We start from the raw sequence: 17,860 nt of genomic DNA, 5'->3' as shown, positions 1-17,860 counted from the left end.
TGCGGCGCTGTTCTTTTACCTGACAGCGCGTTGCAGGTGTTCCCGGTCTTCGGGTCTCCATCGACCTCCGTGTTCTCGCTGAAGTTTATGGGCGTGGCCTGAACCTGCAGGTTCTCCATCAGGGCCGGTGGAGGGGCGAGCCCGGTCACAACTGACTCCTCCCCCTGAGAGGAAAGCACATCATCAGTTCGTCCTGTGCGGCGGTGAACAATAACACAATATAAAGTAGATAGAAGTATTATAGAGGAGTCGTGCAGTCAGACCTCGTCACCGCTGGAGTGTGACGACACTGAGCTCCGATGTCTCCACTGTCTCTTCGGCGCCTCCACCTGTTTCTGGTTAGCTCCTGCCTCCCGCTGTCTTCGCCGCACAGACTTATGGGACTTTTTAATCTCTCCTGCATCTGCATCATCTGGACAGAGGAGGTCAGAGAGATGGAAGAATTACCAGAAAACTTTAGCGGCGTTATTATCGAACGATATTTACTGAAAGTATTCCTATTTTATTAAACTGTTCGGGCAGTCAGATTATTTCTGAATTTTTGTGACAGTAAAACAGAGAGAGGAGATCTTCGCGTTACCTTTTTCTGTGCGTCTTCGGAACGATAACTTGCGTCGCCGTAGTTTGTTGAAGCCTCCACAGTTGGAGTCGTCGCTGCTCGGAGAGCCGGGAATCATGTTGGTCTGAAAGGAGGATCAGAACGAAAAGATGTGAAACTGTGGAGATGCAGAGTGTAAAAACGTTCTAATTATATTCAGATCAGGTCCAAACATTCTCACTCTTCACTGCAACTCACTCACGCTGACATCCAACACACAGACAGAGAGAACGCAGTTTAAGTCTTCAGGACGTGAACGTGTGACCTGCACATTATATTTCCAGTCTTTCTTGGATGAGGTCGTGAACTCACGTCTCGGAGGTTGAAGGTGATCTCCAGGTTGTTCCAGAAGTGGTCAGCGAACTCCGGGTACATGTCTAGCACCTCCAGGACGTCCTCTCTGAAGATTTTATGGAGGTCGCAGTAAGTCAGAGCCCTCACGTCGGCGTTGGATTTACCCGGCCGGGTGTACAGGTTGATGGGCTCGCCGAAGATGTCGTTCTTCCCTGAGAAGGGTGGAGAGGAAGAAAACCTTTCAAACACGATGGATGGAAGAAGCTGCAGCAGTGACGTGATTTTGCAGAAGTAACATATAAAAACACTGGAAATAAAAGAGAAGTTAAATATCCAGCTTTATAAAATATACTTTTTAAGTTTCAGTAAATTAATGCAGCTTGTCTCTGTCTGCATTCTGTAGTCGATAAATCAGATCAAATGCTTTTTGCATTTCCTTTTTTGGATACATAAATAACTTTTTTGCATATATTAACTTTCACAACTTAAATCTGAGAGTGACATTAGACCAGTGAGGATGTATTTAATGGCAAAGAACCTTTTTCTTCTCCAACAATCAGATCTCTCCTCCAACCTTTGTAAATATTAAGTTCATATCTTTTAGGGAAAGACATTAATGATGAGATAGATGTTCTCCCTCTCTTGTTGAGGTGAGTTGACCCCTCAGCCTTTCCTCTGCTGTCTGGAGTCTGACATGATGCTCACCAGTAGATGGCACAACCAGCTAATTCATATCAGCGTGTTCCTGCAGAGAGTCAACACAGAGGCTGGTCTCTTATAATTAAGTTTACTTCAAAAGGAGCTGACAGAGTCTCTGATTAACACTGGAGGCTGCAGAGCAGTGGAGGCTTCATGCAATAAAGTAAACCTGCACTCTGCAGTGAAAATACTGGAAATTAGATTCTTTGTTGGTTATAACTTAAAGATTGGCTGAAACCCTTTTTACTCCTCCTGAAGTTTTCTCCTATAAAGACACATTTTCAAGTGTTTCTTCTTTTCTCGGGATGGTTTACTTCCTTGTAACCTAAAAGTTGACAGTAAATATTATCAGTAAAACACATAGAGGAAATATTTGTTTACCCAGGATGGCCACCACCACGTCTCCTCTCAGTATCTCGATGGATCCCCGGGAGATGAAGTAGAGTGCGGTGAGGACGTCCCCGGCGTGGACAAGCGTGTCACCCGGAGGAGCGTGGGTGGTCTTGAACTTCATGGCCAGCGCCCGGAGGCAGCCCTTAGTGGAGCCTTTAAAAGCCTTACAGTTCTGCAGCAGTGTCCGGTTCAGATGGAGGCAGATATCTGCCTGGAGACACTCTGGGAAACCTTTCAGGACCTGGAGAGGAGGAGGAGAAGGAGGAGGAGGAGGAGAAGGAGGAGGAGGAGGAGGAGGAGGGAGGAGGGGAGGACAGAAGGTCACATCAGTATTGATTCGTACTATTAGTAGCGATCGACTGATACATCAAATCCCAAACATAAAGGCAATGTCAAATGAATGTCAGAGATTATGGATCCTTTAAAAGGAACAATAAAAAGTGAAGTCTTTACTGTCTCTACTGCCTCCATGTCTCCTGGTGAACCTTATCCTTTTACTGTTATTACACCATTCTGAAAATTACCCTAACAAAACTATACAGTTTTATCTATATCTATTAGAGGATATCTGGTTGTAAGCATCAGAGAAGTCCTGATTTTAATTTAATCTTTCATGATTTTGACCTCGGCGTGGAAGACGAGCATCAGCAGTTTGATTTTTACTTCTTAAAAAGGACCGATGCATTGATTTTTTTGGGGGGTTTGACTGCACAATTATGACAAAGTGTAACCGAGTCAGCAGGTCCGGAGAGTGTAATTAACGAGAAGAATCGGTGGTGTTTTTAATGAGCTCACTGGAAGCCACGGCTGCTTCTGATCAGCAGGCGATGTGACGGGCTTCACAGGACGGAGCTGCACCTAAAACACCCACACCGAGTTTCACCCACGACATCTCTTCCTGCTTTCATCCACTTCAACATACTTTCTTCATTTCAGCCTCTTCATCTCTCTGTTGTCTGTTTCCTTCACTTCCTTCACCTCTTTCTATCTCTCATTAAACAGTAGACAGACTCCACAAACCCCACTGGATGCTTCCTGGTCTACTTTAAAGACGCCTGAAACAGGAAAATCTACTGAAGAAACATAGAAACCAGCAGTGATGTCATCAACCATCAGTGATGTCATCATCCATCAGTGATGTCATCAACCATCAGTGATGTCATCGTTGGTTCATGAACGTTATGAATCCTCCAGTTCAGATTCTGTCCGTCAACATCTTTGCTAGTTCGGAGCGGTTTGGAGCAGGAAGTGACCATATTTGGACGAGCTGGGGGAGGAGCCAGCGGTGGATCTGACCGATCTGATTGGAAACCTGACGATACTACGTCCCGCCCACCGATAGCTGTAACCTGACTGCACCACAGGCCTGTCAATCAAACAGACACGCCCCCAAAAACAGGTGTTCTTGAATCTTCTTTTCTAATGAATGAGGGATTATTTTCAGATGGACCTCCAGAAAACTAAGAAGAAGGAGTGACTTTAGCTAACAACACCGAGATAACTGATGGACACATTTTATTCACTTTGGATTTGATGAGAGAAGTTGAATGGGAGTCTATGGAGCCGGAGGCTTTTTGGAGCCGACCTCTAGTGGCACTCGCTGGTATTGCAGCTGAAGACACTTTAGGATCTCATTCTTTAGAGTCGTAAGCTACAAACACGTTTATATACAGACTGTGATCTAAACGGAGGAGTTTGTGTGTTTGAGTTATAGCCTCCTGGTCCTCCTCGTGCCCGACTCATCGACTTATTGATTTGTGGGGTGCCACCTAAAAACCCCAATCTGTGCTGCGGTCAGATTTTACAGGCCGTACGTTCTCCTGGCTCTGGTTTAATGGTGCGTTTAGCACACACTGAGCTGCTGATGTTCAAGGCTGCTCTGTTATTGTTTCATATAAATGTTTTCTGTCTTGATGCATTAATGTGGCCTTTGTGGGAGCTGCTGAGAAAAGCTTTAGCTCAGTGTGGAAATAATACTTTATTTGGATCTTTACTACAAAGAGTACGGTCCCTAAATGCCTCATCTGTCACTGATGTTCAGTTCTTGTGTGTTTTAAGGAAAGTATGAATAAAACGTGTTTTTTACCTAAAAACACGCAGCCAAAGTTGCAGCAGTTTTCTCTGAGGCTGCAAACAATAATCAGTGATCTCCCCTGTTCAGATCGGGCAGAGGGCAGCAGACCGAAGCCTTAACTCCACATCTCAGTGTTCAGTGAGACAGAAAATCAACCTGGGACAATAAGAGTGACAGGGACATGTCCTCCACCCACAGGAAATATTACACCTTTATTCATCGCATCAAGCATTTTCTCTTCTTATCAGACAAGAGCTTCTTTTTTGTATTTCTATCATAAGGAAGTGTCTCCTTCAGTTATGATTAATATCAGAAAGTCAACACCATCGCTTGATTCTACCTGTTTCATCATGTTTAAGTCTTCACTTTTCTCTTGTGTTGTTGTCTGGACATTGTTGACTTAGTATGTCAGTAAAGATCTTTGGGTGCCTGACAGCATCTCCAGAAGATGAGAGACCACAGGTGCTGTAAAGCAGGTGGGATGCAGCAGCTGCAGGTGGAGGAGAGGCTGAAAGCATGAATACGGAGAGGAGAGCCAGCAGGTGGAGTCAGGTGAGCTTCAGTCGGGACTCTCATCTCCTTTACAAGTTCGTATTTAGAAAAAAGCCTTTGTCTCATCAGAAGATTTGAGTTATTATTGAAGGTATTCCTGCCGAGTCAGCTGTGCATGAAGTACGCAGGATACTGGAGAGTCTGATCCATTTAAATCATAATGCACTCAAAACATGTTTCTGCAATATGACTCAGTTTTGATTTATTCTTTATCATGTATTTATGAAATCTTGCTGTTGTGCACCTGAACAGTGTCCTGCACCCCCGACCCTCCGCTGCAGCTCTGAACCTGTATTCACTGACAGGTCGGGTCATGTTCGGGTTTGATTTCCAGATAATGGGTTTGTGTTGAGCTCTGCTGGTGCAGGCCGGGTTCAGGTCGGCACAACGGACCACTGCAGGAGAATTAAAGGGAGGAATACAAATAAAAAAAAGACCCTGCTACGTGATCGTGTTTTAAAATGGTTTAACTGGAATGTTTTATTTTGTATCTCCTCCCATTTCTGAACAAACATGTCCGTTCAGTGTCAGGAAATAAATGAAGAGGTACAGAAGGGAAATAGACTTGGACCTGAAGAGTATAAAAACTGTGTCTGAAAAACTGAGTCTTATTAAAGGAGGGTGGAGGAACAAAGAAACTGCAGAAGTATATAAATATAACAAATGGAATTTGTTACGATGGATGCTGCATAAGCAAACAGAACAAACTCCAACATCCTAAACCAGGATAATAAGAGCAAATATAAACTTCAAGTGGAGCAGAAATCTATTTCGCTACATTACCTGAAACATTTCATTCCCTAAATGTCTTCTTCTCTCTGCTTTCTCTGAACTGAACAGCCAGAGAAACGCTCTCCCACAGAGGCTTTACAGATTTGTTTCCTCTCTACTTCCCTCACTTATCCCACTGAAATGGAACCAGATTCCACTGATGACGTATTGTTTCTGCATTCGGACTCGCCACCCAAACCCAGTTTCCTCTGAGCTGCCGTGAGGCTTCACAGACACAAATGAGACGCTCGTAACGCGGCGAACACCAGATTTTAAAACACATTTTAGATACTGGAAGTTATGAGCAGATATAATGATTTTTAGCTGCTATCATTGGGTTTACAAAGCAGTGACAAAACAGCAATAAACCTGAATTTTCTTCGGCTTATTTATACTCCAAAGGACGTATGATGTGTTACAGATAAAGACAATGAAGGTGACGTGCGTTCACTCGAGCACGATACAAAGTGTTTGCATCAGCAGATCTCCAGTGGATGACATGATTACAGATGTGTGTGTGTGTGTGTGTGTGTGTGTGTGTGTGTGTGTGTGTGTGTGTGTGTGTGTGTGTGTGTGTGTGTGTGTGTGTGTGTGTGTGTGGCTACATGCGTGTGTCCACTGTCACATCGGAGCATCCCAGTGGAGGGAAGCAGAAGATGTGAGCTGCGTGTTCGTGCTCCATCTTATACGCCGTGACTCAGAGGTCGAGCTGGGTCGAACGTATATGTCAGGCGTGTAGAAAGCGTGTGAGTCCATTGACAGGCGTGACTCACTGAGCCTGCAGCTGTCCGAGTTTCAGCTTGTGTGAAAGCACAAGTGGGTCTAAAAGTGTTCTTTCTCATCAGTCACTCATGCATGTTTCCTGCCTATGCTTTCAAATGAATGCAAAACAAAACATGTATGTGCATTATTATGAGGATGTCTGCGTGTGTGCATGAGAGACAGAGATTAGCCTTCATTCATGTGAACAAACTCATGTAGGTCCATACATGTTACTTGAACTTGTCTATTTGCATGTTAGAGTACATGTATGAAGCCAAAGTGTGTAAAGCACCCGTCAGTCCGGTGCAGCACACTGAGTCAGAGCCACGCTTTGCATCACCTAAGCATGAACAACTTGGTTGGGTTTCATTATAAAAACACGTGCACAAAAAAACCTCCACGTCATTCTCTCAGACTCACACCCTGATCTCCGTGGTTACAGCGCTGAGTTTGATCCATCCAACCATCCCCAACCGAGCTACTCGGACTTATGCACTTTATTACAACATAAAATGGTCATGTGATTTCTCCAATTAGGACCCCGGTCATACGTGTGTGTACTTTTCACGCTGAGGCGAGGCAAAACGTGAAACTGACACGGTAAACTGGAGTGAACTGACAGGTGTAGTACATGCTGTGTGTGCATGTGTGTGTAAAATATTAGTCACATCACTCCTATTCTCTCTGATGCTGTCGCACCATGCATGCTGAGACAAAGTCTTCCAATCATCCTATTAACATACAATGCAGCCTCAAAACACTCCTCTCGCCTCGGTGTGTGCACTCGTGTGTATCCACTCATGAACAATAGCACACTGGCTTGTGTACACACACACACACACACACACACACACACACACACACACACACACACACACACACACACACACACACACACACACACACACACACACACACACACACAATGTGGGCGGATGAGGACCGGTACTCACAGCGTTCATGTCGATGCCGTTGGTGTAGGACCAGGCGTGCTGGAAGTACTCCTCCAGCCGCTGCCGCAGCGGGTTGGGGATCTGGTGGAAGCGGATGAACTCCCGGACTCTCAGCATCTGGGTGTGGTAGCGAGCCGTCCCCGAGTACAGCCGCTGGATGATGGCCGACACGTTCCCAAAGATGCTGGCGTACATCAGGGCTGGAGGAGGGAGGATGGTGAAAGTTAGAGGAAGAGAGAGAACGAAGGAGGAAGCAGGAAGCAAAAATAAAACAAATAAAATGTTACATCACTTAAAAATGTGAAGAAATTGATCACACATGTTTCGCTGTTTATATTATAACCAAATAAATTAGAAAGTTTGATTTAAATGAACAAAGTGATATTTTCAACTATTAGAGGGAGAAGAAACATTGAAGTGAAGGACTGTAGACACACAAACATTCAAACACTGATATGACCTGACACATCCCCGGCTGACGTCCTGTATGTACATGTTGTATGAGGCCGACACATTTGTCAGCGCTGCAGATTTTGTTCCACATTTTTTAGACAGAAACTGCATTCAGAACGGATCTCCTTCCTCACAGTGTTGACCGGATGACTGGAAAACTCTTTTAAGACTTTAAAAAGTGTGAATTAAACCTTTAATAAATTTGAGATAAATGTCAAATATTTTTTCATGCAGCTAAACGCTGCCTTTCTTTAATTTTAACAACAGTCAAATACCAGCAAGATAACAACATGGTTACACACTCAGTTACGCAGTCACTTTTACACCATATTCGGATAAATATCTAATTATGAGCGTGAAAGTGAAATGAATCAGCTGACGTAGGGTGTTTCTGCGCGTCGACCGTCCTGTGGAGAGGCGGACTGATCGAAAAGCGTTTTGTCTGCAGAGGACGGCGTGTTTTGTGTCGCATCCTTCATGAGCTTCACTGTTGTTTCCTGTTGTCATGTTGCATCCTGCTAACCTCTCAGCCTCTGTCAGCTCCCGTCACCGTCTGCATCCCCCCAAAAAACACTGTGTTTCACAGTGTTTCAGGGAGTTAGTATGTTTGCACATGTGCGTCACGAGGAGACCTCGGAGCAGGTTTTAAAACACAGATTGTGATTTCACGGCACACAATTGGACTTTAATGAGGGAAATTCCTCCAAGCCTTCGGTCGTTTTCTGGCCAAACAAGTGCCAAAGTGTCTGCAGCCAAAAATAAAAATCAATACAAAAATGGCCTTTTTGAACAACTGTGAGTTTTAGATTTCATCCTGATTTAAGTGAAGCGAAGCAGGAACGCACTTTGATTTATAGTTATTAGGAGCCTTTTATGAGGACAACACAAAACCAACGCCACACATTTCTGTGGTTACGACATACGTCATCCAAACCACATTAATCCAGGGAAATGACATTTAGTTTAATTGTCCAATAAATCAATTAATCATCAAGACTAGGAAACAATAAATATTTTGTGGAGAACTACTTTAAAAAGTCCTATTGATTTCGTCATGCCTGATCACTGGGCAGCTGGGTTGATTCGCATAAGAAGGGATATTACAAAGACTTTCCATCATTAACGATAAACTCAGATTAATATGATCTTCTATAAAAAAAAAAAAAAAAGAACTAGTTATGATTTAAAAGCCCAAAAACTTTCTAACTGAGATTTTGTATGTGTTCTTGAGATGAGTACCACAAATATCATTTTTAATAACCCTCATAAAGAAGCTTTAACTTGTTACAACAAAACTGGATTTTTGGTAGTTTTCCAGACCAATATAAGTGAAACTCTCTTTTATATCAACCACAGATCTCCACTCGGTTCTTTCACGCGTGAGCAGATTAATTACCAGTAATCTGTTATTGATACCGGCGTGAATCCCCGCAGCATCGGTACTTACATCCGATGAGCATGACGCAGATGGAGAAGATCTTCTCCGAGTTGGTGTTAGGCGACACGTTCCCGAAGCCCACGCTGGTCAGACTGCTGAAGGTGAAGTACAGAGCCGTGACGTACTTGTCTTTGATGGAGGGTCCTGAACCTGGGGAGGGAGTTCACAGAGAGATCACACTCATAATAATAAACAGTTCATTTTACAGATACACACACACACACACACACACACACACACACACACACACACACACACACACACACACACACACACACACACACACACACACACACACACACTACATCCTGTATGACGTGGTGTTTCGTACCTGGGATGGAGTCATTGTAGTGTTTTCCCAGCTGGTCTCCCAACGTGTGCAGCCAGCCGATCGAACCGTTCCTCTCCACGCTACCGATCGCGTACCTGAAAGAAACGATCATTACAAGATGTAACTATTGAATTTGAATTTCTGTGATTTGTTTGGGATCTAGAAAAGAATAAACCCTGAGACAGCGTTATTCCCATATCATTCCTGTGTGAATCTTATCAGATCCATCGGACACTCTTCAGATGTTTTACCAGATGCAGGCGAGCCAGTGAGCGATGAGGGCGAAGGTGCACATGAGGAGGAAGAGGACGGCGGCGCCGTACTCGGAGTAGCGGTCCAGCTTCCTGGCGACACGCACCAACCGCAGGAGACGAGCCGTTTTCAGCAGACCAATCAGAGTGGTGGTCTGACAGGAGAGGAAGAGGAAGAGGAACAGGAAGAGGAAGAAGAGAAGGAGAAAGAGAAAGAGGAGATAAGGTGTCGTTAAGAGCGCTCCTACCTGCTGTCACACACACACACACACACACACACACACACACACACACACACACACACACACACACACACACACACACACACACACACACACACACACACACACACACACACACACACACACACACACACACACCGAGGCCTGGTCCTGATGTGAGTCCCTGATGAGGAGGTGCTACATCCTGTCAACTCCCTCTCCTCTCCACTTGTATTCAGTCGGCCGCCTTCATGTCCACACAACAAATAAATAACTGTCCGATTACTGCGCTGGCAGAGCGCCTCGTCCTGCTCACAGTGTGTGTGTGTGTGTGTGTGTGTGTGTGTGTGTATTTGTGTGTGTCTCTGTGTGTGTGTGTGTGTGTGTGTGTGTGTGTGTGTGTGTGTGTGTGTGTGTGTGTGTGTGTGTGTGTGTGTGTATGTGTGTCCTCACAGTAAATATCAGTTGAGGAAAGTCTCCTCTCTCCTGGCTCGCCGACCTCCTCCGGACAGCTTCAATGAAGATGAAGCAGACCTTGGCAGAGCTTTCTGTGGGCCGTATTTCAGTGTCGGCGGTAGACGTCTTCGTGACTACAAATAACATCTTTTTCTATTACTGACGTGCTTCCTTTACTTATAGGTGCATTTATTCTGTCAAAGGAGTCACATTCAGCTGATCAACCTCTGCCTCGGCGGTTTTCCTCCTCGGCGTGTGGGAAGTGTCCTCGGAGGCCTCAGTGCAGCTCACTTCCTCCTTCTTCTCACTCCCACCTCCTTCTCCAGACACCCACCTCCCACTTCCTTCAACTCTCCAACTAACACCTCCATCACTTCTTCCATCACTCAACAGAGCAACGGAGCCGAAGGAACCGACCGTGGAGCAGAAAGATCTGTTGTGTCGCTGCGTGTTTCTCTGGTGAACGCCGCTGATTATTATCAGTATTGATTAAAGTCATTTCAATACAAGAAGAAAACTGTGATGATGTCATCCGGACTGGAGACCTTCATTTGCAACAGAAACCCTGTGATATAAAGTTTGAATGAGGGTGACATTTAGGAGGCAGGCGAGGTCTATTAAAAGATGTTATCAGGTTGCATTGTGGGAAATGTAGGATCCAGTATTTTTCAAGCTTGACCACCACCAGAGACCAATCAGTCTTGTCACTTTGCTTTTTGGTTACAACTCATCAGTTGTCGGACCTCTGAGATTCTTTACTGATGCTCATTATAAAAGAGAAACTCAACCTGCAGCTGCAGCCAGGAAGCGTGTGCGCGGTAACGCACACGCCAAGCAGGCAGCGTGTTCAGGTCTGACACTAAACAGCTGTAAGGCCGCTTCATGTGATCGGTTCTGGCTCGACAAAATGGAAAACATATTATTTTACACGCTCGTAACAACAGCTTTTTATTTACTGCAAAAAAGGGATTATGTTCTATGGAAACAGCGTCGAATTAATTGCTGGAGGAAGTGTGAAATGTGGCCTCCACATGGTGCCCTCAGATTTCTAAATGGAACAAAGACAGTGGTGTCCATGAAGATGTTATATAAAAGATCCATCGTACGGCTCCCGTCAGTGATGATGCAGAATGACGCCGATTCAAAGGCGTTCAAAATTTAAATTTACTGCTTTTTATTTTCTCACAGTTTGTTTTGTCCAAATCATAAAGATGTCTAACTTGCAGTGAAGTTAAAAAAAATTAAGCTGTTTGGCATTTATGCGTCATCAATGACTTAAATGATGAATTGATGATCAAATCCATTTCATTTTTCGGTCATTTTTTTGATGACTGAACCACATTGTGTGATGAAGACACGTTTTATTTAGATGTTGCTCCACAGCTGACTGCAAATCAACTTCCCCATGGAGACAATTACAGTGGGTACGGAAAGTATTCAGACCCCTTTACATTTTTCACTCTTTGTTTCATTGCAGCCATTTGCTAAAATCAAAAAAGTTCATTTTATTTCTCATTAATCACTCAGCACCCCATCTTGACAGAAAAAAACAGAAATGTAGAAATTTGTGCAAATTTATTAAAAAAGAAAAACTGAAATATCACATGGTCATAAGTATTCAGACCCTTTGCTGTGACACTCATATTTAACTCACATGCTGTCCATTTCTTCTGATCCTCCTTGAGATGGTTCTACTCCTTCATTGGAGTCCAGCTGTGTTTAATTAAACTGATTGGACTTGATTAGGAAAGGCACACACCTGTCTATATAAGACCTTACAGCTCACAGTGCATGTCAGAGCAAATGAGAATCATGAGGTTGAAGGAACTGTCCAAGGAGCTCAGAGACAGAGTTGTGGCAAGGCACAGATCTGGCCAAGGTTACAAAATAATTTCTGCAGCACTCAAGGTTCCTAAGAGCACAGTGGCCTCCATAATCCTTAAATGGAAGAAGTTCGGGACGACCAGAACTCTTCCTAGACCTGGCCGTCCAGCCAAACTGAGCAATCGTGGGAGAAGAGCCTTGGTGAGAGAGGTAAAGAAGAACCCAAAGATCACTGTGGCTGAGCTCCAGAGATGCAGTAGGGAGATGGGAGAAAGTTCCACAAAGTCAACTATCACTGCAGCCCTCCACCAGTCGGGGCTTTATGGCAGAGTGGCCCGACGGAAGCCTCTCCTCAGTGCAAGACATATGAAAGCCCGCATAGAGTTTGACAAAAAACACATGAAGGACTCCCAGACTATGAAAAATAAGATTCTCTGGTCTGATGAGACCAAGATTGAACTTGTTGGCGTTAATTCTAAGCGGTATGTGTGGAGAAAACCAGGCACTGCTCATCACCTGCCCAATACAATCCCAACAGTGAAACATGGTGGTGGCAGCATCATGCTATGGGGGTGTTTTTCAGCTGCAGGGACAGGACGACTGGTTGCAATTGAAGGAAAGATGAATGCGGCCAAGTACAGAGATATCCTGGAAGAAAACCTCTTCCAGAGTGCTCTGGACCTCAGACTGGGCCGAAGGTTCACCTTCCAACAAGACAATGACCCGAAGCACACAGCTAAAATAACAAAGGAGTGGCTTCGGAACAACTCTGTGACCATCCTTGACTGGCCCAGCCAGAGCCCTGACCTAAACCCAATGGAGCATCTCTGGAGAGACCTGAAAATGGCTGTCCACCAACGTTCACCATCCAACCTGACGGAACTGGAGAGGATCTGCAAGGAAGAATGGCAGAGGATCCCCAAATCCAGGTGTGAAAAGCTTGTTGCATCATTCCCAAGAAGACTCATGGCTGTACGAGCTCAAAAGGGTGCTTCTACTCAATACTGAGCAAAGGGTCTGAATACTTATGATCATGTGATATTTCAGTTTTTCTTTTTGAATAAATTTGCACACATTTCTACATTTCTGTTTTTTTCTGTCAAGATGGGGTGCTGAGTGTACATTAATGAGAAATAAAATGAACTTTTTTGATTTTAGCAAATGGCTGCAATGAAACAAAGAGTGAAACATGTAAAGGGATCTGAATACTTTCCGTACCCACTGTAAATGATGAAACAGAAATGAAGGCACCTCTGCCTGCATCTTTCTCCACCTCCACCTCCCCTCCACCTCCCCCCACGCCCCTTCTCCTTTCTCTTTCTGTCCTGTTTGTTATCTTCACTTTTCTCCATTAGATAAAAACACCAGCAGAGACACAATGTCAGTGCAGCATTTGTCCCCTGTTATTTTTTGTCCCCTCTCACCCTCCCTCAGCACGTAAACATCCGGCCGACTCTCCCCCATCACACACCTCCTCTCCGCTGCGGTAGATGAGCAGGTCGAAGGGAATAGCAGCCACCATGTCGATGAGGAACCAGCCTTTGAAATAGTGGACGGCGATCCGCACCGGGTGGCTCACCACTTCATCGTTAATGTTCACGTATGTTGTCCTGAGAGGAAGAAGGCACGCTGAGTCAGCACTTTACAACCAGATTACTACAAAAACAACTCATACTGCTGCAGCTCAGACCTGAAGTTGATGAGGATGTCAATGATGAACATGATGTCCACGATGAGGTCCACCACGTTCAGAGGAGAGCAGGAGTAACCACAACTCTGCATGGCTACCTCTTGCTGAGGAGAGGAGAAGAGTGGAGAAGGGAGGAGAGGAGGGGAGAAGGGAGGAGAGGAGAGGAGAGGAGAGGAGAGGAGAGGAGAGGAGAGGAGAGGAGAGGAGAGGAGAGGAGAGGAGAGGAGAGGAGAGGAGAGGAGAGGAAACAAGAATATAGAAAGGATAAAGAAAGCACATGTAGACCAAAGAAGAGAATTATGATCTAAAGGTGTAAAAATAGAAGACGTCTGTGTGACTTCATCTTTCAAACAGATTAAGAGCTTTCAGATAATTTGCATACGTATGTTGACAAAACATGAGAAAGTGACAAAAAAAAGACAGATTGAGGTCTGAGGAGAGACTTCAGGGCTTCAACACACGGACTTGTTTTGAACTTTACAAGAAGTCCTATGATATCGTTTTATTTATAAACCATCATACCAGCAGATATTCTGTCAGCCAACGTTTACGCTCACATTGGGAAGTCCGTTGTTTTCTGTTCTGCCCTTCACATTAAAATGATCTTATATGAAGGCTGTGCTAGACCTTTATTGTGAAAATAACTTCCTGTAACTTTCCTGATCTGACTCTTACACAGTACAGTTAGTACAGCAGTTGAACCTGCGGAGAGCGAACCTGGTCGTTGAGGAGGAAGGCGGCTGAGTAGGGCGTCAGGATGGCGGTGTAGATGACCAGCAGCAGGATGAGCCAGTCCCACACCGCCTTGAAGGGGCTGTAGTGCAGCACCGTCCACTTGTGGATCCGAGGGGCCTGCAGCTTGTACTCCGGCAGCACGTCTGCACCGAGAGACAGCACCTGGGACAGGAGACAGGAGGACGGAGGGACAGTCAGAGGGGAGACAAGAGCCGAGACGATCACACACACACACGCACTTCTCCTCCGCCTTCCCCGTCACACACAAACACACACCAGGCATGAGATCCGGGTGTTGTGGGAACTTCTGAGTAGCTTTACTTGCGGTAATATATGCGTCCGTGTGCTCGTCACCGGGCCGGGAGGAGGGCAGGAAGGAATCAGTGTAAAGAGACATCGGAGGAGCTGCCGGGTGTCTCGGACTAATAGAGTCACAGTGAGTGACACACACGCCGCGTGATGCAGCTCACACACACTCAGCCGGCCGACAGGACGTACACACACATCACAGAGGCTGGAAGCACAAACGCTTCACAGGGAAGGTGGATCACAAACATTACTGATGCTGCCACACAGGCTGCCTGAATAAAAACACACATCACCGATGATGTAACGCAACAACAACAACAACAACAACAACAACTTCGGCCTGCAGCGGCATCGTCACCTCTGACTGAAGAACAGGGTCAGCCTGACAGGGTTTACACTACAGTCACAAACACCTTTTGTTGTGTTGTTGGTGTTTACAAAAGGGTTAAATCCAATTATGTTCTCTTTGGCAAACAGCTTATACGCAGAATATCATATTTTGGGGTTTTGATTGGTTCTGTCTTGAGTTTGCTTCTGCGTCTTAATACAAGTTTGACAGTGATGAGTTAATGAGTTTAAATCTACTTTTTAAGACTTTTCACTTTGATCTAAAATCAAAGTACATCTAAAACAGATTAAAAGTAATCAAATGTAAAAAGTTACATTACTTTGATGAAGTAAATTAGTTACATGACTAAATATATTCTTAACAAGGTGACTAGTAGTATGACTAACTGCCAGACTTGAACTTTACGGTTTCCTCCTTGGTTGTCTAATCCTCCTGTGCACATTGGATATGTTTGTTCGGTATATTCAGATGTTGATATTATTGTCTACTTTCTGTATATTATACTTGACAGCTCTATTGAAATTATCACAACCTTTATGACTAAAAAGATGTTAAAAAATAAGAAATGATTTGTGCTCATATTTCCTGTCTGTTTGTAAAAGACATCGAAGCTCCACAGAATAAAGTTCCAGTAGAAACGTCGGTCTGGTTTCACCTCTGGATTTATTCTCCTTTCACTCCATTTAGCTTTTATTACTCTTTCCACTGCATTTATCCATCTTCCAGTTCCTTCCTGTTTCTTCCTGCCCTCCTTTTGACCTGTTAAATCTTTTGTCTTCTCTAATTTCATCCTTTTCCTCCCTCCATGGCTCTGTCCTCTGTGCGGCCCTCCTCCTCCTCCTCCTCCCTCTCGTCCTCCTCCTCCTCCTCCTCCTCCACAGAGCCAGGAGCCCGGTCACATTTCATTCATCCTGCCCCAGTCTCACCTTCCTTTCTTCTGCAGATGAATGGCTGAGTGTTTCATGCCTTCACACACATCGTCCTCTCTCAGACTCTCAGTAGCCCCGCCTCCTTCCTCCATCTATTGCTTCTCTACCTTGTGGATTTATAAATTATGATTATAAACATCTGGCATGTGAGGATCTGATGTCCCTGTTTCTCTCTCATTTCCTTAAAGAGTTGTTTTGATATGAAACAAAATTTGGCAACACAGCATTTGCTTGATTTAATAAAGAATGAGGAAGAAACATTTCCGTGTTTATCGACCGTGTAATTGAGCCAGCTGTCTCGTCTAATTCTGGCTCCTTCTGATGCTTCATGTTTAAGTATCTTCAGTATGTTCTTCTTCATGTATGTCGTCTTTGAATAAAATTCGCAAAACTGAAACTTGTGTTCATTCAGATATGAGAATACGTGTTCATACCAGGTCTGTGAATTATTTCATTACATAATTAAACTTTAATCATCACTTAATTTGGCTCTAATCTTGGTTATCTTCATCTAAACTGCCTGCATGTCAAAGGAAAATATATGGAAAATACAATAACCAACAATCAACCATCAGTGATGTCATCAACCAGCAGTGATTAGGTTAGGTAGTTACTTTATTAATCCCCGAGGGGAATTTTTTTTCAAATATATTCAAGTAGTATTTTGTCATCATCCATCAGTGATGTCATCGTTGGTTTGTGAACGTTATGAATCCTCCAGTTCAGATTCTGTCCGTCACCATCTTTGTTAGTTCGGAGCTGTTTGGAGCAGGAAGTGACCATATTTGGACGAGCTGGGGGAGGAGCCAGAGGTGAATCTGACCGATCTGATCGGAAACCTGACGATACTACGTCCCGCCCACCGATAGCTGTAACCTGACTGCACCACAGGCCTGTCAATCAAACAGACACGCCCCCAAAACCAGGTCTTCTTGAATCTTCTTTTCTAATGAATGAGGGATTATTTTCAGATGGACCTCCAGAAAACTAATAAGAAGGAGTGACTTTAGCTAACAACACCGAGATAACTGATGGACACATTTGATTCACTTTGGATTTGATGAGAGAAGTTGAATGGGAGTCTATGGAGCCGGAGGCTTTTTGGAGCCGACCTCTAGTGGCACTCGCTGGTATTGCAGCTGAAGACACTTCTGGATCAGAACCATTTTACAGACCTGAAGCTACAAACTATTTTATATCCAGTCTGTGATAATAACTTTTTTAATAATAAAAATGAAGATGTTTAGCACATGACACATGTAAGAATTGCATAGATACATTGAAGGACTTTGCTGCAGAGGTTATTACAAACAAAAGGATGTTCTCACTTTCAATAAAGCCTTTTTATCTTAATTCTTTTTATTTGGTTTCTTCCTTCACATTTTCTGTCATTTACCAAACACAACGCGGGATTACAACAAAAAGCTTCTTAGTTGGTGTGATGTTGGTCTGATATTTTCTGTGGGTCTTCATGCGTCAGTAGTCCTCGATGTATCTCTGAGGGCTGATGGGTGTTCGCAGCTGGGGAACCTTCCAGACAACTGGAAGCAGGACTGTGTTTATCCCGAACTTATTTTTAGAGCTACAAATGTCTTCTGAAGCATCAGACATGAAAACGACAGAAACATGGTGCTGATCACAGTTACAGAGTGAGATGACTGCGACTAAATGGATTTTTATGTTTAAATAAAAACATTATATGAATGAGAATATAGAGTTATTGATGTGTGAATCTGCCATTTCTTTTTCTGCTGGTTTGTGGTGATGAAACTCAAACT

The 17,860-nt window shown here is 44.2% G+C and overlaps 1 protein-coding gene across 2 annotated transcripts in view; it reads right to left on the bottom strand.

The window, feature by feature from the left end:
- LOC138635718 (voltage-gated inwardly rectifying potassium channel KCNH2-like) overlaps positions 1 to 17,860 on the bottom strand; it is a 123,550-nt gene that overhangs the window by 6,086 nt on the left and 99,604 nt on the right. For both annotated transcript variants that reach the window (XM_069723337.1, XM_069723338.1), the window contains 12 exons: positions 14,478 to 14,657; positions 13,761 to 13,864; positions 13,542 to 13,680; positions 9,570 to 9,724; positions 9,319 to 9,413; positions 8,997 to 9,137; positions 7,097 to 7,296; positions 1,973 to 2,225; positions 911 to 1,104; positions 581 to 683; positions 264 to 412; positions 20 to 164 (listed from right to left, as the gene is read on the bottom strand). In XM_069723337.1, the coding sequence (XP_069579438.1) occupies positions 20 to 164; positions 264 to 412; positions 581 to 683; positions 911 to 1,104; positions 1,973 to 2,225; positions 7,097 to 7,296; positions 8,997 to 9,137; positions 9,319 to 9,413; positions 9,570 to 9,724; positions 13,542 to 13,680; positions 13,761 to 13,864; positions 14,478 to 14,657 (1,858 nt within the window). The remainder of the gene's footprint in view (positions 1 to 19; positions 165 to 263; positions 413 to 580; positions 684 to 910; positions 1,105 to 1,972; positions 2,226 to 7,096; positions 7,297 to 8,996; positions 9,138 to 9,318; positions 9,414 to 9,569; positions 9,725 to 13,541; positions 13,681 to 13,760; positions 13,865 to 14,477; positions 14,658 to 17,860) is intronic.

This window comes from Brachyistius frenatus, unplaced genomic scaffold, assembly GCF_029030835.1.
Source record: "Brachyistius frenatus isolate BFR_SWC_R1_liver_20210118 unplaced genomic scaffold, ASM2903083v1 Contig_324, whole genome shotgun sequence".
In the NCBI taxonomy this organism is placed as follows: domain Eukaryota; kingdom Metazoa; phylum Chordata; class Actinopteri; family Embiotocidae; genus Brachyistius; species Brachyistius frenatus.
Note: the sequence above shows the minus strand (reverse complement) of the source record. Positions and strands in the feature narration are given on the sequence as shown.